At 42.9% G+C, this 24,255-nt stretch overlaps 1 protein-coding gene and 1 long non-coding RNA gene across 8 annotated transcripts in view; one reads left to right on the forward strand and one right to left on the reverse strand.

The window, feature by feature from the left end:
* Window positions 1-19,117, reverse strand: part of PLA2G12B (phospholipase A2 group XIIB) — a 30,763-nt gene extending 11,646 nt beyond the window's left edge. For 4 of the 7 annotated variants that reach the window (XR_011473599.1, XR_011473598.1, XR_011473597.1 and 1 more), the window contains exons 1-4: window positions 18,707-19,113; window positions 8,810-8,898; window positions 5,138-5,303; window positions 1,204-1,857 (exon numbers count right to left, since the gene is read on the reverse strand). Coding sequence is in view for 3 of the 7 variants with exons in the window: in XM_070432958.1 (XP_070289059.1) it covers window positions 1,736-1,854; window positions 5,138-5,303; window positions 8,810-8,898; window positions 18,707-18,917 (585 nt within the window). In the remaining 4 variants the exon portion in view is untranslated. Of the gene's footprint in view, window positions 1-1,203; window positions 1,858-5,137; window positions 5,304-8,809; window positions 8,899-9,506; window positions 9,614-18,706 lie in introns of those variants that run through there. The other 3 variants (XM_070432960.1, XM_070432959.1, XM_070432958.1) reach the window with 3 other exon arrangements.
* LOC139022015 (uncharacterized) overlaps window positions 18,692-24,255 on the forward strand; it is a 39,948-nt gene continuing 34,384 nt past the window's right edge. The window contains exon 1 of the long non-coding RNA XR_011473600.1: window positions 18,692-18,980. This is a non-coding gene — a long non-coding RNA (uncharacterized lncRNA). The remainder of the gene's footprint in view (window positions 18,981-24,255) is intronic.

Below are 24,255 nucleotides of genomic sequence, written 5' to 3' on the forward strand. Positions count from 1 at the left end.
ATGTTGTCTTAAGAAATATCTTCAATTAATAAATGTTATTAAATTTATTATAACATGCATTCAAGTGGTTCAATGACTGAACTTTAGATAAAATTAAAATGTGGTGTCATATGCCCTGTTATTTGGCATTCTGTGCCCTCAGACTGATAAGTGAATCGAAAAAGGTATAAAATTATACCATACTCTATTTTGTAGGTGCTTAATTAATTTTATTGAAATAAACCACAGAGATAAATTTTATCTGCTGTTAAATCCAGTTTCTTACTAAGCCGGTTAATTTCATGGGTTTACATAAGATCGGAAAACAACTTTTCTTCTTTTTCTTTTTAGAAATGGCTGCAATCAACAGTTCTTAATGGAACCAGTGAAATTAACAAAAGGAAAGGAAAGGAGAAAGTGAACGCCATCAGGGGTTTGCCGAATTTTTCTGTAAGGGCCTCATGGTAACTGCTTTAGGCTTTCTGGGCTATGCCGTCTCTGCCACAACTCTGCTCTGGCAGCCCGGGAGCAGCCATGAACACACGTGGGCATGGTTATGTTCCAGTAACACTTCCCAGCAGCAGGTGCTGGGCCTGATTCAGTCCATGGGCTTTCATTTGCCAGCCCCTGACCTTGGTGGCCCTCAGGCCTCACGGGGCATCAGAGTCACTTTATAAATTACCAGCAGAGGCAAACCTCAGAAATATTTCCAGTCTGCTCCCAGACCACGCAATAAACTGAGTCTCACAACAAAGCGAGTCATAATCTTTTTCCTGGTGGAAGGTCTTGCCTTCAATTTGTAGAAAACGCAACACCTGTGAAGGGCAAGAAAGCCAAGCGCAATGAAAGGTATGCCTGTCTGTAGATACCACCCCTAGAGACTCTGTTGCTAGTGCTCCTCCGGTGATTCTAATTTGCCATCAGGGCTGAGAACCATTCTCTGGGAATGGCCATTTGTCTCTCAGGCCCCTCAGATTTTAGGGGCTTTTCTAAGTTATCTTTAGTGGCAGTTTTTACCCAGTGCTCCTCAGATCTTCACACGACACGGAGACCACCTAGTACTTGGGGGTATCAACAGGAATAGTTGATTGAATGAAAAAAATGGAACCTCAGACCCAACTCCACCTGATCTCCACCTCCGTGGCTTTGATCAGGTAAGCCTCTGCCCACCGGTTCCGATCTCTTCAGCACCAGCGGGAATAACGTATCATCGGTGGAACTTACCAGGTTGGTTCTGTTTTCTTCTAAGTGAAAAGGAAGCGTGTTGGTGATAATGAGATTCATTCATCTCTTTTCAAATTTTCTAAAAAGTACACTTTATTATATGTGAGATGCTTACTGGCAACTGAAACATGGACCAGATTATTGGTCCTTGCCTCCCAAATGGCTGGAAAGTCATTGCCTCCCATGGCTGGACTCTCCAAAATTTCACTTGTGAATAGAATTATCAAGTCCAAGAATCCCAGTAGTTAGTCTTTATTTTAGTCTTTAAGTTAAGAACTGAATTTCCAGGCAAATGTGTCTTGGTTGGAGAGACCAGTGTTACAGTGACGAGTAGCCTTCAGTTCACTCCACGTCTTTTTTCCAATTATCCTCAAAGGATGGGACGCACTTTGCGGCTGTAGACTATTTCCTTTCTCCTGCTTGGTGGTATCCAAATCCTTGGAAGAAAGGATGAGACACATCTGCCACACTACCATCTCTGAGACTGACCGCCGTGGTGTCAACGCAAAACCAAAAAGGAGACACCTCTTCCCTATAACTCCTCTTTCTCCTCTTCTGCGCAGATGCAGGCAGCCCGTTGACTATTCATAAAGGGTCGGCAGCCCAAGGTCCATACAGTATTAAACACGGTATCAGCCAGGGAATCACATGCTACTTGAAAAAGATGTAGAGAAACAGAGAGGTTAATACTGGTACATAGAACTGCCTCCAAGTAGTATGGGTAATTTTAAAGAGTCAATGTAGCTCCAAGATTGACATGATACCCAGAGGAAAGTAGAGACAATAATCTGAATACAGAATTCAAAGGGAAAGCATACATTTAAAAAGGAGTTTTTTTCAGAACAGCTTCTATCCAATCTAGTAGAGCAGAATACATTTTGGGCACTGGCCGAGCAGCTCAGTTGGTTAGAGCATCGTCCTAATATACCGTCCCAATAGGCCAGGGTTGTGGATTCGATTCCTGGTCAGGGCACATACAAGAATCAACCAATGAATGCATAAATAAGTGGAACAACAAATTGATGTTTCTCTATCTCTCTAAAAATCAATCAATAAAATAATAATACATTTTGGGGTGCCCTCTTTTTATGGGTCTCCAGGTCAAAACCATGATTAGCCATCAGCATCTTCCATACCACTATGCTCACTCCATGGCAAATTTACAATTTTTGCAGAATACTTGCTCAGATAACACTACTGTGTTTCCTGTAGCTTTCCCTGTTCGAGTGTGGGGTGAATAACCTTTTACTCATTGAAAAATCAAGTGTGCCTGTTGGATATGTTGGCCAGCCACTGTAAGGCATCAGGGACACAGAGACCAAAGGGATCTCAACTCAAGGATCTCACAGTTTGGACAGAGAGGAGGATAGGCTAGACAGGAAAACATATAGTTACACTACGTCGTAATGGAAGTTACCCACTGTGGTACGGGAGCCCACAGTGCGGGTCTCTGTCCCTCTGTGAGTAAGGATAGTTATGGAAGGGTCTCAGAGCCCGTGTAAGTTTGATAGGGACTGCATTAAATCTATAGATTCCTTTGGGTAGCATGGACATTTTCAAAAGTTTATTGAGCCCTAGCTGGTTTGGCTCAGTGAATAGAGTGTCGACCAGTGGACTGATGGGTCTCAGGTTTGATTCAGGTTAAGGGCAAGTACCTTGGTTGCAGGCTCAATTCCTGGCCTGACTAGGAAGCAACCAATCAATGTGTCTCTCTCACATTGATGTTCCTCTCTCTCTCTGTTTCCCCTCCTTCCTTGCATACTCTCTAAAAAAATCAATGGAAAAATATCCTCCAATGATAATTAACAATGACAAAAAAGTTTATTGATTTCAGAGAGAGAGAGAGAGAGATTGATCTGTTGCTCCATTCCCATCAATGCATTCATTCATTGCTTCTTGTATATGCCCTGACCAGGGATCAAACAGCAACCTTGGTGAATAGGGATGACACTCTAACCAACTGAACTACCCAACCAGGGCCATGGACATTTTTAACAATTCATTAATTCTTCCAGTCCATGAGCATGAACTATCTTTCCATTTATTTGTGTCTTCTTCAATTTTTTTCATCAAAGTCTTATAGTTTTCAGTATGTAGGTCCTTCACCTCCTTGATTAAATCTATTCCTAGGTATTTTGTTATTTTGATGCAATTATAAATGGGATTTTAAAAAAAATTATTTCTGATAGTTTATTATTAGTATATAGAAATGCAACAGATTTTATATGTTAATTTTGTATCCTGCAACGTTACTGAATTATTTATTAGTCCTAACAGTTTTTTGGAAAAGTTTTTAGGGTTTTCTATATATAATGCCACATGAAATGGTGACAGTTTTAGGTCTTTCATTCCTATTTGGATGGCTTTTATTTCTTCTTCTGACCTAATTTTTCTGGCTAGGACTCCCAATACTATGTTGGATACAAGTGGTGAAAATGGGTATCCGTGACTTGTTCATAATTTTAGAGGAAAAGCTTTCAGCTTTTCACCATTGATAAAACTGTTTGAACAACAATAAAACATGAATTATAAGAGTGTTCCAAGCAGAGGGAACTGCAGACACAGAAAGATATGGACCATCAACCCAAGTGGTTGGGAATGGCAGGAGTCAGGAGAGAAATCAGGAATAAGCAAGTTGATGCTGAAGAGGTAGCTAGCAGTGAGAATATGTATGTCATACGAAGGGGCTTGGGTTTACTCTTCATGAAAAGGAAGGTGACCAGATTTTTGTGGTATAAAAATATATCTGGTCCCTTTGGGGAGAATAAATTTGATGGGACCCAGAGATTGAGTTAATTGGTAGTAACCAGGCAAGTTACCAAAGAGATATTTGGGGAAAAAAATCAACAGGACATTGCTTGAAGGAAGTAACCTGACCTGACCCTAGATTCGCAGCAGGAACTTTCTCACCCTTTGTAGGTACAGATAGGGGGATGCTCCCTTTTGCAGGGCCCAAGCAATTACCCATCTTTTCAAGCCCTCACAGATTCCCTTTAGGACTACGCCCTAGACATGGAGCTTTGAACAAGATCCAAGATTTTCCCATCCCTGTGGCATATAGTCAGCTCTATATATGCCTGACTTTCAAACATCACTATCTAAAAATATATAATGCTAATACCTGGGTGTGATTTTCTGGCTTCAGAAACTAAGGGATTAAAACTTTTCCTAAAGTGAATTAAGAAAAGGAAATTACAGAATCAATGCTAGAAATTAGATAGCTAAATAGCTGTTAAAACAAAATAAAACAAAACAAAAAACCTATCCTCTCCCAGCCGGTGTGGCTCAGTGGTTGAGCCTTGACCTATGTATGAACCAGGAGGTCATGGTTGATTCCAGGTCAAGGTACATGCCTGGGTTGTGGGCTCCATCCCCAATGAGGAGGGGGCGTGCAGGAGGCAGTGGATCAATATTTCTCTCATCATTGTTTCTATCTCTCTCCCTCTCCCTTCCTCTCTGAAATCAATAAAAATATACTTTAAAAAAAATAGCTATCCTAAAGCATATGTAAAACTTTACACAAAAAGTTTTTTTTTCTTATTTCCCTGACTGAGAACAAAATAAGGTAATAGCCAAACCAAGTGGTCCCATACAAAATAACTCCTTATATGGCAAATGATTTAACAGTGGAATGGGTAACTAAAGCCAACTGGGCAACTCTTTCTCCAGCCTTAAAGGACACATTTTTATATCTCTGGGAAGGCGTTGGTGTGGCGCTGTCCATGGGGAGTGGTGCCAGCAGCTCCTGGGCAGGACAGCAGGAACTTCAGCCAACGAGGGCCGGCACCGTCCCCTCGGCCTGTGCCTTGCTCGGTGTTCCATAACGTTCGGGGAGCTTTAATGGCCTCTGTGAGTAAAGGGGCTCTGGCTGCATGTCTGTGTGAAAACAGGAACAAACTTCCTGCTCAGAGGCAGATGCCCTTAAGATACCTACTTGCCACGTTGGAGACGAAGCCCAGACTTCGCTTAAGGTCAGAGCAGATAGAGTGGAGGCACCATCGGAATTTTGCATCACAGCGATACTTATTGGCACCGCAGGTGTCATAACAGGCATCCAGCTGGTTGCAGCACTTGGTCATTGCTGGGATGCCCAAGTCCATCTGGGGAAAGAGGGAAGGAAATGCCACGTTTAGACCAAGGACCTCAGGCAACCTTGCCCATGTACTTGGCGAGCCAGTTCTCAAATTCCTGCTACACTTTCGGATCAACTGAGAAACACCAGTGACTTGAGAGAATACAGCGGGTTGATAGTCAGGATGCTAAATTTCAATCACAATTTACTTGTTAATTCACAGGTCACTATGGTGATGAAAATAGAATTCAGAACGCCAGTCCAGAAAGCAGAGTTTCAAAACATCCAAATTCAGCTAAAACTTACATGAGATTTTGTCTAAGCAAAGGATCCCAAGGCTCAGAATTAGGAAAACTAAAGTCTCAGTTCATCATTCGGGCACCTGCATTTATCAGAGATCCACCCCATACAGCGCTGTGTTAATGGGGTGTGTGTCTGTACATGTTGGGGAGCAGAGTCAGGTATAGGACACAGAGTTCCTGAAGACAAGGGCACTCTGGTCAAAGGGCAATATCTAATGCACACCTGGACATGCGTTTATTAAGTGTCCTATAAGCCATTGAAAATGTTGTGGCATAAGCTGAGTAAATCCATAGAATGCCATCTGTAAAGTAATAAAACAGGAATTTTTTAGAGGATTTTGAAAGAAGATGAAGAGAGGGTTAACAGAAATAAGGGTAGCCTTAGAACATAGCAGGTAACAAAAGGAAATAATGAGCAAATCATATTGTGAGTGAATTTGTTTGTTTAATCTTTCAAGAGTCTTTCCAGGGAAATACATACATGTAGAAAGTTTTCCTTAGAGCCCTAGCTGGTTTGGCTCAGTGGATAGAGCATTGACCTGCGGACTGAAGGGTCCCGGGTTCAATTCCAGTCAAGGGCACATGCCTGGGTTGCAGACTTGATCCCCAGGACGGGGGGGGGGGGGGGGCGGGGGGGGGTGTACAAGAGGCAGCCGATTAATTATTCTCTCTCATCATTGATGTTTCTCTCCCTCTCCCTGCTTCTCTGAAATCAATAAAAAATATATTTTTAAAAAAGTTTTCCTTAGAGAGAAGAGTAAGTTGATGGATGACCTTGACTTCCAAAGTAACTAGTTAGATTTGATAAACACTCTTGAGCAAGGAAGGGACATGATACAAAGAGTGATCAAAGAAGAGTACTTGTTTTACAGTGTAAAAAAATAGATGGGAATAGACCCTGGCCAGGCAGTTCAGTTAGTTAGAGCATCATCCTGCTACACCAGAGTTGCAGGTTTGATCCCCCGTCAGGGTGCATACAAGAAATAACCAGTGAATGCATAAATAAGTGGAACAACAAATTGATGTTTTGATGTTTCTCTCTCTCTCTCTCTCTCTCTCTCTCTCTTTCTCTCTCTCTCTCCCCCCTCTTTCTCTCTTTCTTACACATCAATCAATAAAAAAATAGATGGGAACAGCGTGGGTCTAGATGTAGATAGAGCATCTTAGAATCTTTTGCAGTTTTTCTAATTATAAATACTAATACTTGGACTTGGATAGACTCTGTGAAAATCTGGTTTCAGGCATGGTTGGGGAATTAGAGTCAGTGGTTATAGGTCCTTTTCCCTTAGGTCTCTGTAAGTGTTCTCTCATTTAAACTTTTATTCCAAGGCCACTTAAGGCAGAATATGGAGTTTGGCAGTTTAAAATGCCCTTTTAAGCAACATTAAGAGGTTGTGTAACTCATTATTAGACTAGGCAAAGGCCTGGACTCTGCAATTCTGGGTAAATTCCATTATCTGATACCTGAAGTAGACTACTTTGCTTATACCTCACCTCTAAAACTACAAATATATCACAGAAGAGGTAACTGAGAATTAGATGAGTATAGTGGCTACCATTCAATTCAATTCAATTCAACTGGAAATTCTTGAACTAGTTTTAATGATATTTGTATCAGCAAACAAAATGACATTACTTCCAAAATATGGTGCATACCACTTCTATAGTTACTAAATTGATATCAAGTAAAATATATTGGCCGAAAATAGGTGGTTTCTCTATGTAAATGCAGAGTAGGGCAAAAGTAGGCACCCAAAACACAAAGTTTATTCTTGTGTTATTATTTATGAACTGTTGTATTACTTTCCATATGAACAACTGTAAACCTACATTTGCTCCACCTTTTATTAATTTAAATTATTGTCTTTCTTCTGCATCCATACACATTCTGCTGGGCGTTCAACTGTGCAGGTTGTTCAAAGCACAAGAGGGTCAGATCTTCCCACAAGACATCATATTTATTACAAAATGTCTAGCCAATTACAGTCAAGTTTCTTTTTCTAACAAAATATCTATATATATAAAAGGCTAATATACAAAGTGTCCACTCAGGAGTTCGAATTGTGCTGACCACCAGGGGGTGGCTCAGAATGAAGGGAGGCCCTGGTTAGCAGCCGGAAGGCCCCAATTGACCCTGATCGCTGGCCAGGTCTAGGGACCCTACCCGTACTCGAATTTCATGCACCGGGCCTCTAGTATTAAGATAAATTTCTGACAAATGGAAGAAAACTGTCTTGAGGAAAGAGGACCTCTTTCCAATTTACATAAAAATGCCCCATGGGCCCTAACTGGTTTGGCTCAGTGGATAGAGCGTCGGCCTGCGGACTAAAGGGTCCCGGGTTCGATTCTAGTCAAGGGCATGTACCTTGGTTGTGGGCACATCCCCAGTAGGGGGTGTGCAGGAGGCAGCTGCTCAATGTTTCTCTCTCATGGATGTTTCTAGCTCTCTGTCCCTCTCCCTTCCTCTCTGCAAAAAATCAATAAAATATATTTTAAAAAATGCCCCATGGGTGAGCAGGATCTTAGAATAAACATATGCCGCTTAGAAAATTATTACAAAGTAAAATCTTTTGAATCATCAGAAAAGTGAAGTTGAGCTTGGTTAAAATACAAGTCAAAAATCACAGTTCAGATATGAAATTCCTGTACCTACATTTTACATAGGGCCTCTTTTCTAAAGAAGTCTTATAAGAAATTATAACTTAATTTCAGGGGAGACCTACAATTTGAGAAATAGTCTACGGTGTGATGATAAATGTTTAGCCAGTGACTGGAGGTGTGTATGGAGGTTTTTCTTGGGGGTGGGGGTATGAGGGTGCGTTTGCAGAGCTCTATGAAGTTAATACTCCAAACACAGCTGATTTGGCATGAGAAGTCCTGACAATACCGTAGCAGTCAGCTCTCACTGGTCAGTCCCAGCTGGCTCCACACGTCAGACCTCTCAGATCTAGTTCCTATTTAGTTCTGTTTGATCCCCTAAAGCTCAGCTGATGTTTGCCATGGTGATTTCCAAGTTCACTTTACAAGGGCTTATCTGAGGGACAGCTGCCTCTGACAAAAGGAAGTCAAATTCTTCTTTTAAAAATCATCTCCTTTCCCCCGTCTCCAATTTAAACTGCTCAATCGCATTGCCCAACTATATTCTATATGCAGTCACTTCCATCAGCGATAACTCTTGAATGTGTCTCAGTTAAAACCGGTCAGCGGAGAAAACGATGGTGGTGGTACATACACTTTCTGGTACCTTGAGACCCAGGAAGTAGGAGCTGCAGCCATTGGGCTCCTGCGGCTTGTAGTGAGGTCTGGGCATGGGTGCCTTTCCTAGCAGAGAAAGAAGAGGAAGAAGCGGGAAGGAATATTTAGAAATTAAGCATCTGGAAACATTCGTGAAATAAAAAATATCTAAAAGCGCCATCAGTTTTTCCTTTGAAAGTCATTGTTCCTCAGCAGATATTCACATCCAAATTAGGTGGTGGTGATGGTAACAATGATAATGATGTCCTAAAAGAGTACTAACCCTCAGGCCAGTTTGGCATTTCTCTCCTAATCTCAAAGAATTTCTAATGTTTCTTAAGTGCATGACCTTGAAGATAAGGTCCTTGGCAAAACCGAACTGAAACTCAAGATTTCTTACTCCCCTATCCACTGTATGGCCACACTCCTTGCACAGAAAAAGGAAAACACGACCTGATCACACAGTCAGGAACCAGAATTGTAACAGTTCCGCAAAGTTTTTCCCAGAATAACTAGAATGAAACTTTGCAAAATTCTATAAATATAGGCAAACCATTATTGCCCAAAGGACAAAGAAAACACCCTATTTAGGCATTTCTATCATAGAACTAAGCAGAGATTATCTGAAAAACTTTTAATTTCTTGGTTTCTCCTACATAGCTTTTGAATTATTTTATGATCTTGCCAATACGTACCAGGATTCTTTGTCAGTTGTCTCGATGGTGGTCATGCATCATAAAGATAACCTTGACCTGAGGTGACCTCAGGGCAGTCATCTCCAGTGAGTATTTTTATCTATTATCTGGTTAAGAAAATGGGGCGGAGAGCTTAAGTCATGGAGTACATGGGGGAAGTAAGGTGTAAATCCAGATTTCTTGTTTTTCTCCAAAGCTCATGTTCTTCCTGCACATTCCTTTGCCTCTTTTTAGGACAAGATATAGCATAAGACTGAAAAAATAAGCTAAGAATTAATCCTCGGAGTGAGGTACCTGGCATTTCTATTTTCTTTATTTTAATTTTTATTATGAAATTTCAAAACTGAAGAAAAGTCAAAGAAAAAAAACACCCATGAACCCACTACATGAACATAATAAAGGTTAACATTACCAAACTTTCCATAAATATATTTTCTGCTTGATTAATGTTGCAAGTATAGTTGAAGCCCCTTTGCCCCCCCCCCCATTTTCCTGTTTTAATTTTTAAATACTAAGTCTATCCTTTAAAGCCCCAAATTGTCTTGATTATTCTTGGCCCTTCGCTCTTGCATATGAATTAGTACATTCTATAAGAGATTGTCAGAATTTTGCTTGAACATACATTGAATTTATAGATTAATTTGGAAACAACTGACTTTCGTAGAATATTCTGTCTTCCCAAACATGGGCATAGTATAGCTTTCCATTTACTTAGTCCTCCTTTATATCCTTCAATAGAGTGTTATAATTTTCTCCGTGTACCTGTTATCTCTCCGACATGCTGGACTGTTCAGATGCTTACACAATATAGGATATCTCGTAAAACACCAGAATTACGGATCATAAGGCTGGTATAGTACATCTGCACTTTTCTGCTTCTAGCTTTCTGCTCTACCAGCCCTAGAATGAAGCCCTGGCTCTCATGGTCCAAGACGGAGCTTCACCCAACACCTTCCTATTGTAAGCAGCACATGGAAGAAGAAAGTAGAAGGATCACAGCCTCCCTCTTGAACAAACACCCTCCAGAATGTTACACACATCACTTCCTCTTTCTCCCTTTGGCCAGATCTTAATCAAATGACAACACCTAGTTGCAAAGGTGGGCAATGGAAATGACGTTTTTATTCAATGGAGGCAACCTGTTTACTTCAGTAGCTGCATCATTTACATTCCCATCTGCAATGCACAAGGGTTCCAATTTCTCCACATCCTCACAGTTTCACTACAATGTACCTAGATGTGAAGTGTATATGCTTATCCTGCTCTGAACAATCTGAAGATTCGGGTTTCTTTGACCTCTGGAGACTCCATAGCCATTGTCTGAATACAGGAAAGCCTCGCTGTAACAGACTAATTCAGGAGAGGGGGGTGTCCCTTAAAGCCGAAAGTCCATTATATATTGATATGTAATATAATTTCTCCCACATGCATATGTTAAAAAATTGACAAATTAGTTTACATGTTTTTACTTACGTAGACACATTTGTGGAATTACAATTAAGTATGTCTGAAAAGTTTAACTTTACAGAAAAGTATGCTATATGTGTTACTGTGATTTTAAATTTATACTGAACAGGCCTAGTAAATGGATGCATTCACCAGTCACCACAAGCAAACAAATGTACACGGCCAGGGGGGTGGCTGGGCCTATCTCGGAATGTCCCTGGCATAAGTTAGAACCGCTGCAGAAAGTCCACCACGTGACAATGGAACCAATTACTCCAAGAGGCAGTGTGAGCACATGCTAATCATTCCACAAACATTGTTCACAAGCGGTGACTCTTGGATTTAAATATGTAGACTATAGTTGTAGACATGCAATATTCATTTATGTCGGCAAAATTACTAGAGTTTTTTCCAACATATGGCCTATTTGCTAAAATTTGATTAATAACAAAAAAAACCTGTTAATTTAATTATGAGCAAATCTTGGTTAAAGGCATTTTTAAATTAATTTTCACATATGACATACGGATGAGAAATTTTGCTTGTTAAGTCTGAAGTCCATTAAATCAAGGCCTGCAAAACTGAGGTTTACTGTATTTTATTTTCCTCATTCTCTCTAGCTCCTCCTTCTGGGCCTCTTGTTACTGAACGGTGAATCTTTTTATTTTTATTTTTTTTAATATATTTTATTGATTTTTTTTTTTACAGAGAGGAAGAGGGAGGGATAGAGAGTTAGAAACATCGATGAAAGAGAAACATCGATCAGCTGCCTCCTGCACACTCCCTACTGGGGATGTGCCCGTAGCCAAGGTACATGCCCTTGACCGGAATCAAACCTGGGACCCTTGAGTCCGCAGGTCGATGCTCTATCCACTGAGCCAAACCGGTTAGGGCAAGAACAGTGAATCTTTTTAATCCTATACTTTACACATCTTAACCTCTCTTTTATATTTTATATGTGTTTCTCTCTGTACTGATTTTTTATTAACTTCATCAAGTCTATTTACCATTTTCCTAATTCTCTCTAACCTGCTGTTTAACTCATCCACTGAGTTTTTTTCAATGACTGTAAGTTTTATTTCTTAGAATTCTTTTTTTAAATCTGTGTATTCATTTTCATTGAGTTCTCTTTTTTTCAATATATTTTTATTGATTTTAGAGAGAGGAAGGGAGTGAGAGAGATAGAAACATCAATGAGAGGGAAACATCAATTGGCTGCCTACTGCACACCCCCCACTGGGGATCGAGCCACAACTCAGACATGTGCCCTGACTTGAAATTGAACCATGACCTCCTGGTTCACGGGCCAATGCCCAACCACTGAACCACAACGATGGGCTCTGTTGGGTTCTTTTTATTATGTCTTCTATTCCTTTTTATTTCTTTAATAATTTCAAATATTCTTGTTTATATTATTTATATCTATTATGTTATTTTTATGTATTTATTTATCCTCACCCAATGATAAGTTTTTTATTGATTTTAGAGAAAGGAAGAGAGGGGGTAGGGAGAGAAGTAGAGAAATAGAGAAAGAGAGAGAGAGAAACATAGATACTTTGAGAGAAACATCAATCAACTGCCTCCCAAAAGTGCCCTGACTGGGGATCAAACCCCCAACCTTTTGGTGCATAGGATGATGCTCCAACCAACTGAGCCACACCAGCCAGGGCCTAAGTCTTTCATTTTTAAATGACTACTAACTCTCACTCATGGTGGATTATTTTTTCACATGATGTGTCTCTTCAGAGGGGCTGTTTTTCTAAAAAATTCCTGTGCCCTGCGTCGTACACTACAGAGTAGTTCCTCAACTGCTTTTGCCGTGGCTGTAGGAGTCTCAAGATACTTCATGTTAATTTCTGGATTCCTCGCCTGTGCATAGAATATGCTTGGAGTAGCAGATTTTTAGTGTTATTTGTCCTTCAAGCCCTAGCCCTGGGTGAATGGGAAGCATCCTTGCTACTTCCTTGGAATATGGATAGAGGTTTTCTAATCTTTTTAAAACAGACTGGGCAGCCCACCAGGCTCTAAGCTTTATGCTAACTGTCCAGTTCCAACTTCTTGGGAAAAGTGAAAAGTTCCTTTTCCTCTCTTTGCCTGAGCATTAACGCCGATCCCTCAGCCCCTGGGTCTACATATGTTCCAGACTGAAAACCCAAGGCCAGCTCGCCACTTTGCCTTTGTGTTTTCTCTGTATTTCTGGAACTTGGGAGGTTGCCTTTATTTCATTCCGGTTTGAGTGTGTACTTTTTAAAAATATTTTATTTTTACAGTGTTTCTTATTTATAATGGAGAAGTGCTGTACATGTTGATGGAGTCCGCCAGCACACCCGTAATTCCTGCGTTACTTTTCAAAGGTTTTGAGAAAGATAATTTACCATTGACAACTGTGAGTGTGTGTGTGTGAGTGTGTGTGTGTGTGTGTGTGTGTGTGTGTGTAGCTCTGGGAGTGGGGAATGCGTGAAGTGTATTAAATAATATTAGTAATCAAATTACACTTATGAAAAATAATCGCATTGTGTATTTAATCTTGGAGATGACATCAAACATGCACTTCATCTTGGAGGTGCGATTACAGTAATTTTATTTTTCCTTTGGATTGTTCTTTTACAAATGTCCTATGTATACCAGCCTTAAAGGAATCAGGAAAAAATTGAATGAAAAAAACAAATGTCTAAATTTGATGGTAAAATTCGCTTTTTAATAATTTTGTTGATAAAGGGCTTTTGCAGCAGACTCGGTGCGGTTTCCTGGGATCCTTCTGCTTTTTTTGCACCTGAGAACTTAACGGAATAAAAAACTCTGAGCTTCCGGTTTGAAAGATAATGAAACACCAATTATAGTCACTTCCTAACTGGCCTGCTACTGATGAAGGCTATTTTCATTGTGTTTAATATTTATGATAGCTGCAGAAATTCTATTTAGGAATGAAGCTTGAAGTCCAAGTTCAAAGAAAAAAATGGATGGTTTGAGCCTAAGCTGAAATAATATACTACATCCTCAAGTTACAGTCTGAGTCATCTTGAGTTGTGTTGAGTCCTTACAGTTTGATGTTTTGAGTCTAGGCATTAATAACGTACAAGTTGATTTTATTTTCCTGGTTTTGGCTATTTATAGGAGTGGGAGGCTGACAACCTGATCCTATAGTTTATAGATTGGCAAACATGGCCCATGTCCAGTCCATGGCCTGCTTTTGTATAGTCTGCCAGCCAAACATGGTTTTATCAAAACAAGGATAATAGTTGGTGACATGAAAATGATATTAAATTGCCCTGACCTGTTTGGCTCAGTGGATAGAGCGTTGGCCTGCGGACTGAAAGGTCCCGGGTTCGATTCGGGCCAAGGGCATGTATGTACCTAGGTTGTGGGCACATTCCCAGTGGGGAGGTGTGCAGGAGGCAGCTGATCAATGTTCCTCTCTCATCGATGTTTCTAGCTCTCTGTCCCCCCCCTTCCTCTCTGTGGAAAATCAATAAAATATATTTTTTAAAAAAGAAAAGGAAATGATATTAAATTCAAATTGTAATGTCCATTAAAATGTTTTATTGGAACATAGCAACACTCACTACCTATTGGCTATGCCTGCTTCCCCAGAAAAAATAGCAGAACATTCTTATAATCTTGATGGGAGAATGGTTTTCTAAGCAAGACAACTTCAGAAAACATAAAGAAAAAGACAGGCCGACTTGACGTTATGAAAATTAAAAACTTCTGAATAAAGTAAAATGCCAGAAAAGAAGTAAAACACTTAAAAATGAGAGCGATTTCGGGAGAGTTAGCCATGAAGCTCCTGTTCTGCCCTCAGCTGTGCACGCTGCCCCCTGGCCCAGCCTTCTTCTCTCAGTTTTGTCGCTGAGAAGAGCAGTGAACCGACTGGGGCTTTCTTACCCAGGTCAAGGGTTCAGTCTGCCCGGAGGGTGTGTCCTTTCTCCCCGCCCCGCCGGGTCCTGCAGAAGCAGCCCTGTGCCGCCCCCAGGTCTCCCTAGGAGGCAGACTGCATTTGAAATGTGTGTCTGCTTACTTCCAGGAGCACTCAGATGCGGCACATCAGGGAACGAAGCAGAACTGTGACAGTTTTATTGAAGCAATAAATTCTGTTTCAGTTGCTAAAGCGGAGTAAGTTACTGCACGAGGTGAACTGACCAAGTTGGTCTAGTTTGCCTGGGACTGCCCCTGGGTTAGTACCGAAAGCCCCACACCCCAGAGACCCCAGACTCTCTCCTCAGTCCCCAGCAAACCGGGGCAACTGGTCACCCCAGCAGCAGAACAACTTTGCCTCTAAACCAGTAGCCGTAAATGAAAAAAAGAAGACTGATATTTAGAGAACTTTTTTCCTTAGAACTAAACCCAAGAAGAAATTCATCATGAAGTCCTTTTACCCAAGTGTGACAGTGTGGACAGTGTCTTCCACCATGATTCATAGGACACCGAGACCTTCATAAAGACACAGAGACTTAAATCAGGCGATGGTGTCTTCCTGACGCTGAGGCTGTTGTCCAGCCGCTGGGATTTCTGAGTTTTGTATTTTAATGTTGAAAGAGAACTGGAAGCATCTGAATGCACAGCAACCTGTTCACCAGACCATCTTTCTCATAACATTTATAAAATGTGTTTGGTGCATGTCATGCGCCATACATGGCACTAATTCTTTATAGATATTCTCTTTAATTCTTCAACAACCTTACAAAGTAGGTAAGGTAGGTATTATTAACTTACTTATAAACATGAGAAAACAAAGGTTGAGAATTAGGTAACTTGCACAAGGTCACCAGCAATGAGATTACCCAACTCCACCCCCCCATCCCCCCACCCCCCACACACACCACCACCACCACCAACCCCGCCCAGTTCAAACCCATGATTTTTCCATTACTGGTATTTCAGTAAGTCTAGTTCAAGGACCACCTGTGCAGGCCCAGGGTCCACCACTGAGTCAGAATCTCTGGGGCGGGAGAGGGGATCTTGTCCATCCACCCAGTGCAAATCGCTCTGCATGCTGTTGATACCATGTTCTGCATCTCCTTGTACTATTTATAGCCCGATCCTTTGGCCAGACTTTGGGTGCTGACATGAAAATAAATGTTGTAGATATAAGAAGTGTGAAGAGCAATGTTGACACATGATTGTGGGTTACCAGGTTACAAACACACCTTTACCTGTCTGAACAACCTACGGGCTGAAGTTCTCCAAGAATGATCTCCAAACCTTGTGCTCCAAACCTTGGCTGCACTTTGTAATCACCTGGGAAGTGTTAAAAGATACGTCTGGGTCTAATCCAGGGAGAGTCGGATTTCACTGGTTTGGGCGGCAGGAGTGTTTAAAGCCCCCCAGGTGACTCTAAGTGCCGGGCTGAGGTAGGGAACCTTGTTTTAAGTACAGGCACAGCTCGTTTCATTGCACGTGGCTTTATTGTGCTTCACACACGTTTTGCTTTTTACAAATTGAACGCAAGACCTGACACCAGCAAAAAGATTACAGCTGGTTTTATTGCGAAACTTGCTTTATTGCTGTGGTGTGGAAAGGAACCTGCAATATCTCCGAGGTATGCCTGATTGTGGTAAGTACTTATAAAACAGAAAAACTTTTCTTGTAGATTAATTCTTACTAAATTGTTGTTTCTGGCCAAAGCTTGCAGCCTTTACGGCAGTTTTTTCTCTGGAAGCGTGGTCCCTGGACCAGCAGCAGTGGGATCACCTGGGAACCCTTAGACATGCAAATTTCCCGGCCACGCCAAAGCAACAAGTCAGAAGCAGGAGGGGTGGGGGCCCAGCCGTCAGGTGAGTTTGAGAACCACCGCTTTAAAGCGGGAGGGAAACAGGCTGCCAGAAGGTGTATCCGAAAGCAAACTGGAAGCGCACACCCAGTCAGCTATGAGGTGCTATCTGTTCGGAGGAGAGGGTGATTCACTATCAGCTCGAGAAGATATTCCTAGGGTTGGGCCCCGAATCCAGGTGCTCCTCTCCGCTGGGTTCCAAAGGTAACAAGGCTTAACCCCCTGTTCCCCGCGTTTCCAGGCCCCTCTGTTTGCAGGCTGAGTGGAGTTGTTTGCCTTCCTGCCCTCTCGCTGTTGACTGTTCCCATCCCCCACTGAGAGCTGCCAGCTAGAGGCTTGCAACCAAACGTTGCTGAAATCTTTTGACACTGTGTTGCTGGAGAAGGAAGAGAGGGTTTGACCCTTGTTTTCCTAAGAGACTCCTGTTCTCATCCACCTGCTGAGCCTCGGACCCACATCGCGCGCTGCCTCTAGGAAGGGAAAGCTACCTGCGTTGGTATCTGCAGGGAGTGAGCCCTTTTCCTGCCCGCTTGGTGCCCACTAGGTGAGAAGAGGCCAGGGCCAGGGCCAGAGACAAGGCCAGGGCGCCTCTGCTTCTGTCCTCCCGCCTCGCACAAAGCCAAGGCCCGGGGTTCAGGTGGTCCTGGCCTAGACCAGGCTTTTCACCCCGAGGCATCTTCACAGACAAAACGCAGCTTCCTTTTTCACCATATCCGTCTGTGCCTAAAATTCTGTGTCGCAAAACTTCTGGTTCTGGCGCAACGGTTTCCCATTGCCTCCTAAATCGCGGCATCTAGTAAGGAAGCAGCGGGCCCCCCAACTCGCCCCCCAAGGTAAAAAGGAAGAGAGGGAGCCTGGGGGCGTCTCTCTCAAAGCTGAGCCCTATCTGTGGACGGTTTGGAGAAAACATGACTCCAGTGCTTTCCTGTGGCTGCACTGGCTCTCCATTTTCATCTCTAACCCCACGATGAAACCCCAGGACCGATGCTGTATGAGGCTGTGTATACTTTTGGAAACGTTTGCGTTTGAATTACCCCTGCCTCCCAGCTGCGAGGTCCAGGGCCCGCATTTGCCCCCATGGCCTGGGCTTCCAGGGCCCGAGGGAGAGCTGGCCCCACGGTCTCCTCTGCGGACCTGAGGCTCCTCCCCGTTCCCAGCCCTGCTCCTGGCACCAGGCCCCATCCCAGGTGGGCAGCGATCCCAGGTGGGCAGCGGCAGCTGGCAGTGCGCTTTCCCAGCGCTGCCCCGGGAGTCAGCAAGGCGAGCCCAGCAGAGACGACAAAGCAGGGAGGAAGGTGTGAGCAGCACCCGGGGAACCCATTCCAGGCTTAGCACAGAGTGACCCAGGGAGCTGTTTCCACAACCCCTCTTCGCCCGCAAAATTTCCTCTGAAAGTTCAGCTTCATTTTCATCCTAGGAATTCTCAAACTGCTCTCGTGTTCTTCCTCCCGCCCATGCAGCCTCTCCCTGAAGTACAGTGGGGCCTTGACTTACAAGTTTAATTCCTTCCGTGAAGGAGCTCGTTAACTCAAACTACTCTGTCAACTCAAAGCAAAAAATCGGCCGAGAGACAGCTCGTATCTCGGAAAAACTCGTTAGTCGGGACCCTCGTAAGTCAAGGCCCCACTGTACCACCTCACAGCAAACCCATTAAAATGGCCCCAGCGAACAGGTCTCGGAGCTTCTGGAAGCTGGTGCGCCAGGTTAAATACAGCCAGTCCAGTGGTATTTGATTTTCAGATAAACAACCAATAGTTTGTCAGTATAAGTGGCCCCAAGTATTTCAAATGTACCGACACACTATCTGTTGTTTATTTGAGATTCAGATGTCACTGGGTGTCTTATATTTTCACCTTAAGTCTGGCAATCCTACCCAAGAGGAGGATGACAGCAAAAAAGTTCATGACCGGCTGTGACCCCGCGCAGCTGCTCACAAGTCCACCGGCAAGACAAGAGGCTACAGGAGGAGAAACAGTGCACTCACCGTATCGGCACCGGTACTGACAGACCCCGTTCTTCCCTCCCAGCAGCTCCAGAAAGGAATCGAAGTAGCTGTTGACAGACTCAAAGCTGCCCCGGATGTGCCGGAGGCCCCAGTTGGAATAGGACTCCTCTGCGTCAGGGCTGGTGTCGCTCTGTGCCAGGCCACCCCCCAGGCTCAGCCACAGAATCAAGGAGCTGGTGGCCAGCTTCATCCTGCAGCCACGTAGGCGCCGAGGTCTCTCCTCGAACCCCAGCCACAGTCCCAGGAAGCCCAGGTACGCAGCCCCTGGGCCTGCTGTCAGGCAGGACTGGGAAAGGGATTGTCGGGAACACTCAATCTCTGCTCCCCAGAGGTGGACTTTAAACACAGCTGGGGAGGTTGGGATGAGATCAGAGCAATTAGAAAGGGCAAAGGCTAGGCAGTGGGAGGGATGGCCAGTGAGAGAGAGCACTGCAAAGTGGATTCACAGCCCTGGAGGTGGGAGATGTTGGCCAACTTCTGGGAGGCCTGAGCAGTGGAGCAATTGGAATCCTCCCCCCAACCCGCTTGTTAACCTATTGATCAGTTACAAGCTTGGCCCTTCAGAGTCAGGCTCTTGACATAAGAGCTTGTCCTAAAGTCCTAGCCTCACCCCTATGCCAGTCACGTACACATGGTCTCTGGGGAGACTCGGGAGTTTGTATAAAGGATTCAGAGAAACCCCCATGGCAGTGGGTTAACAATGTCACCTGTCCCAGTGCCCGGATGTGTGTGGTCAGAGACGGTGTGCAGAGGGGCATTCGGGCTTGGGACCCCGGCTTCTGCTTGCTCCCTGCTTGGCGCTCAGACTCTGTGCTCTAATCTGGCAGAGCTCCTGGTAGGCAGCCTAGTGCGCGGCGTTTGTGCCCTGTCTTTACAGCAGTGTTTTTGCTTACACTCAGCAGTGTGGGATATCTGGGATTGCCCAGGGATGGTCCTGGGGGAACTCAGCTCTCCTAGTGTTGGTTTTATGTTGAGTTGCTTAAAAGTCAGAGGGTTGCCTTAGCTGGTTTGGCTCAGTGGATAGAGCATCGGCCTGAGGACTGAAGGGTCCCAGGTTTGATTCCGGTCAAGGGCACATGCCCAGGTTGTGGGCTCGATCCCCAGTGGGGGTCCTGCAGGAGGCAGCCAATCAATGGTTCCCTCTCATCATTGATGTTTCTATCTCTCTCTCCCCTCTCCCTTCCTCTCTGAAATCAATAAAAATATATATATATATATATTTTTAAAGTCAGAATGTTTATCAGAAACACTATTTGAAATTTGAGGCTTCATGAGTGTTGACTGAAGTCTAGTGTTTGGGCATCGCTTTTAGTTTGTACTTTGCTTTTAGTCAGAGAAGAAATGAATTCCATCCTGAAATCACTAGTCTATAAAAAATGATACACTTTTTGACCAAGTGTAACTTCTCTCAAAAGTCTAGAAAGCCTCATAGAAAATGAATTAAATGTCTTCATTTTAGATAAGAAGTGTATTTGTTTGAAGCCTTTGAATCAAGGAAGGGTAATGGTTAAAAAATATCTCATATGAACAACAGTACCACTAATATTTGAAAGCACCTATACTTTTTCAAACCACTGTGTGTGTGCTATATATACTACATATATACACATACCTATACATATACATATATGTATATATAAATGTCATTCCCATTTGAGAGGTGAGAAACCTGAGCCACAAAGATTAAATGACTCAATCAAAAATGGCCAGGCTTTCAGTGGTAAAGCTGGAATCAGGGCCAGATACTTAATTCGTGTGTCCCAATCAAAATGAAAATGTGGAACTCCTTTTCAAAAAGCAGGAAAAGGTGCCATTAAAAAAACTGAAATACAACCCTGGCCGGTGTGGCTCAGTTGGTTGAGCATCGTCCCATGTACTGAAGGGTCAACAGTTGAATTCCTAGTCGGGGCACATGCCTGGGTTCCAGGCTCAATCCCGTGCAAGAGTCAGCTGATCTACGTTTCTCTCTCTCTAACTTGCCCTTCTTCTCTTTCTAAAAGTCAATAAAAACTTCTTTTAAAAAGGAACTGAAATATAAAGCTTTTCCTTAAGAATATAATGGGGTTATATTGATAACTGAGTAACACTATAAAGTTATAAATTGCAAAAGTATTTTGGTGTCATAATTTATATAATACAGTATGTGATACTGTGAAAAGCCACGTCCTGCATGGCTTGGGTTCAGGATCTTGAGAAGGGCCGAGTGCAAATGACGAGATTAGACAAGAAATATGAATTTGGATACAGGGGGCCAGGCAGAGAGTCTTTCTCAAGAAGAAAGGCTTCGCTGGTGCCCAGGCTCTGCCACCTTTTATTCAATTTTAGATACACATATTGCCCTTAGGCAGGCAATTCCGGTAGCAGACAGACTCTTTTTTTTTTTTAATTGTTTTATTGCTTAAAGTATTACAAAGAGTATTACATATGTCTCCTTTTTTTCCCAGACAGACTCTCTTAAAGGCCAGTAAATATTAGTAAAGGTTTACTTTGAGACTATTTGCTCAGGAAATTGCTTAAGCCACCATTGTCTCAACTAAACAATCGGTGCATAGCTTCGGCCTCTGCCAGAGCTCAAGGTCCACCAGCATTCCAGGTTCCTTGTTTACACTTTTCTGATAGTGAAGACAATGGGTAGCTTCCAACATGATACTTTATTAATATGTGATATCTCAATTGATCATAAGATTTTCTGACTTGCTTTTCTGCAAATTCATTTATCAGATCATCAAAATTTCTACTTCAGTTAACATTTTCTTTTTTTTTTTAATTAAATCTTTATTGTTCAGATTATTACATTTGTTCCTCTTTTTCCCCCCCATAACTCCCCTCCTTCCAGCTCCCACCCCACCCTCCGCCCTCACTCCCCACCCACTGTGTTCATCCACAGGTGCACGATTTTTGTCCAGTCTCTTCCCGCATCTCCCACACCCCTTTCCCCCCCAAAAATAGTCCATTCCCTTTCTATGTCCCTGATTCTATTATAATCACCAGTTCATTCTGTACATCAGATTATTTATTCACTTGATTCTTAGATTCATTTGTTGATGGATGCATATTTGTTGTTCATAATTTGTATCTTTACCTTTTTCTTCTTCTTCCTCTTCTTAAAGGATACCTTTCAGCATTTCCTATAATACTGGTTTGGTGGTGATGAACTCCTTTAGCTTTTCCTTATCTGTGAAGCTCTTTATCTGACCTTCAATTCTGAGTGATAGCTTTGCTGGATAAAGTAATCTTGGTTGTAGGTTCTTGGTACTCATCACTTTGAATATTTCTTGCCACTCCCTTCTGGCCTGCAAAGTTTCTGTTGAGAAATCAGCTGACAGTCGTATGGGTATTCCCTTGTAGGTAATTGAGTCTCTTTCTCTTGCTGCTTTTAAGATTCTCTCTTTGTCTTTTGCTCTTGGCATTTTAATTATGATGTGTCTTGGTGTGGTCCTCTTTGGATTCCTTTTGTTTGGGGTTCTCTGTGCTTCCTGGACGTGTAAGTCTATTTCTTTCTCCAGGTGGGGGAAGTTTTCTGCCATTATTTCTTCAAATAGGTTTTCAATATCTTGCTCTCTTTCATCTTCTGGTACCCCTATAATTCTGATGTTGGTACGTTTGAAGCTGTCCCAGAGGCTCCTTACACTATCTTCATATTTTTGGGTTCTTTTTTCATTTTGCTTTTCCGGTTGGGTGTTTCTCGCTTCTTCGCATTTCAAATCTTTGACTTGATTCTTGTGCTCCTCTGGTTTGCTGTTGGGAGTCTGTATAATATTCTTTATTTCAGTCAGTGTATGCTTACTTTCTAGATGGTCCTTTATCACACCATCGAGGGTCTCATTAGATTTCCTGTACATCTCATCAAGTTTATCGACAGACTCTAGAAGCCTCTTGAGAGACCTCAAAAGTGTGGTTCTGAACTCAATATCCTCCCTTGATAGTTTTGTCCTGTTTCTTTGTCTCCGCATTTTTTACGCTTTCTTGGTACACCCCCTAGTGGTCTTTGTGCGCAGTCTTGTTGTAGTCAAGCCTTGATTGTTATAGTTAATACTAGAGGGATTTGACCTCCAGGCCAACTGGCTGTGGTAATCAGCTGTGTCTGCAGTAGAACTTGTGTCCTCTAGGGAGGTGCTAATCTAGCCTTTGCCTGAGGCTATCCGGCAAATGCCTCTGTGCAGGGCTTGGGCGGGGCGGGTCCCCTGGAATCAACAGGGCAGAGGAGGGAGCAGTTATGGCTGCTCTCAGTCGGTCCCCAGGGGCTCTGCCTCTCTGTCCCAGCAACAGCTGCAAACCTCGGAGGGACCGTAGCCAGACAGTCCTGCTTCTCCCATTTGAGTCTGGGTCCCTAGAGACTCGCCCGGATCTGGAGCTCTGAGTCTGAGGCTCCCTCAGGATTGAAACAGACAACCACGCCCTCAGCCACCAGTCCGCGCCTCGCGCACTCCGCACCTTAGTATTTTACTTCAGCACCGCGCCTACTCTGATTCTCGGTTCCTCCTAGTTGTTGAACTTCCGTTCAGCCAGCCTTCCTGTGGTTCTGGATGATGTCCGTTCCGTCTTTTAGTTGTATTTTTGAAGTGGTTGTTCGAGGCAGCAAACTCCAGTGTTAACCTATGCCGCCATCTTGGTTTCCCCTCCAGTTAACATTTTCAATTTCAATTGAGAGCAATGCCAGTTGCTCTTGACAAAGGCAAGGTCATAAATAATATTTTTTCTTTATTTTCATTATAGTTGTTATACAATATTACATTAGTTTCAGGTGTACAACTCAGCAATTAGACATCTATAAAACTTATGGAGTGATCACATGGATAAATTTAGTACACATCTGACACCATATGTAATTATTATATTATTAACTACTAGAGGCCCGATGCATGAAATTCATGCAAGGGGCTCAGCCCTCACAGCCCTGCAGCCCCGGCTTCATCCGGAAGGTCATCTGGACTGTGTTCTGCTATTTGGTCTAATTAGCATATTAGCTCTTTATTATATAGGATATTCCCTATGCTGTACTTTACATCCCCATGACTATTCTGTAACAACCAATATATACTTCTTAATCCCTTCATCTTTATCACCCAGTCCCTCAACCCCATCCTACCTGGTAACTGTCAAAATGTTTTTTGTATCTATGAGTCTGTTTCTGTTCTGCTTGTTTGATTTTTTTTTTTTTTTTTTCAGATTCCACATATAAGTGAAATCATCTGGCATTTGTCTATCCCTATGTGACTTATTTCAGCACAGTACCCTCTAGGCCAGGGGTGGGCAAACTTTTTGACTCGAGGGCCACAATGGGTTCTTAAACTGGACTGGAGGGCTGGAACAAAAGCATGGATGGAGTGTTTGTGTGAACTAATATGAATTCAAAGTAAACATTATTACATAAAAGGTACCGTCTTTTTTTTTTTAGTTTTATTCATTTCAAACGGGCCGGATACGGCCCGCGGGCCATAGTTTGCCCACGGCTGCTCTAGGCCCACCCATGTTGTTGCAGATGGCAAGATTTTATTCTTTTTCATGACTGAGTCATATTCCATTGC

The sequence above is a fragment of the Myotis yumanensis genome, unplaced genomic scaffold (genome assembly GCF_028538775.1).
Source record: "Myotis yumanensis isolate MYYU_CA2020_CCGP unplaced genomic scaffold, mMyoYum1.0.hap1 SCAF_13, whole genome shotgun sequence".
Taxonomy (NCBI): domain Eukaryota; kingdom Metazoa; phylum Chordata; class Mammalia; order Chiroptera; family Vespertilionidae; genus Myotis; species Myotis yumanensis.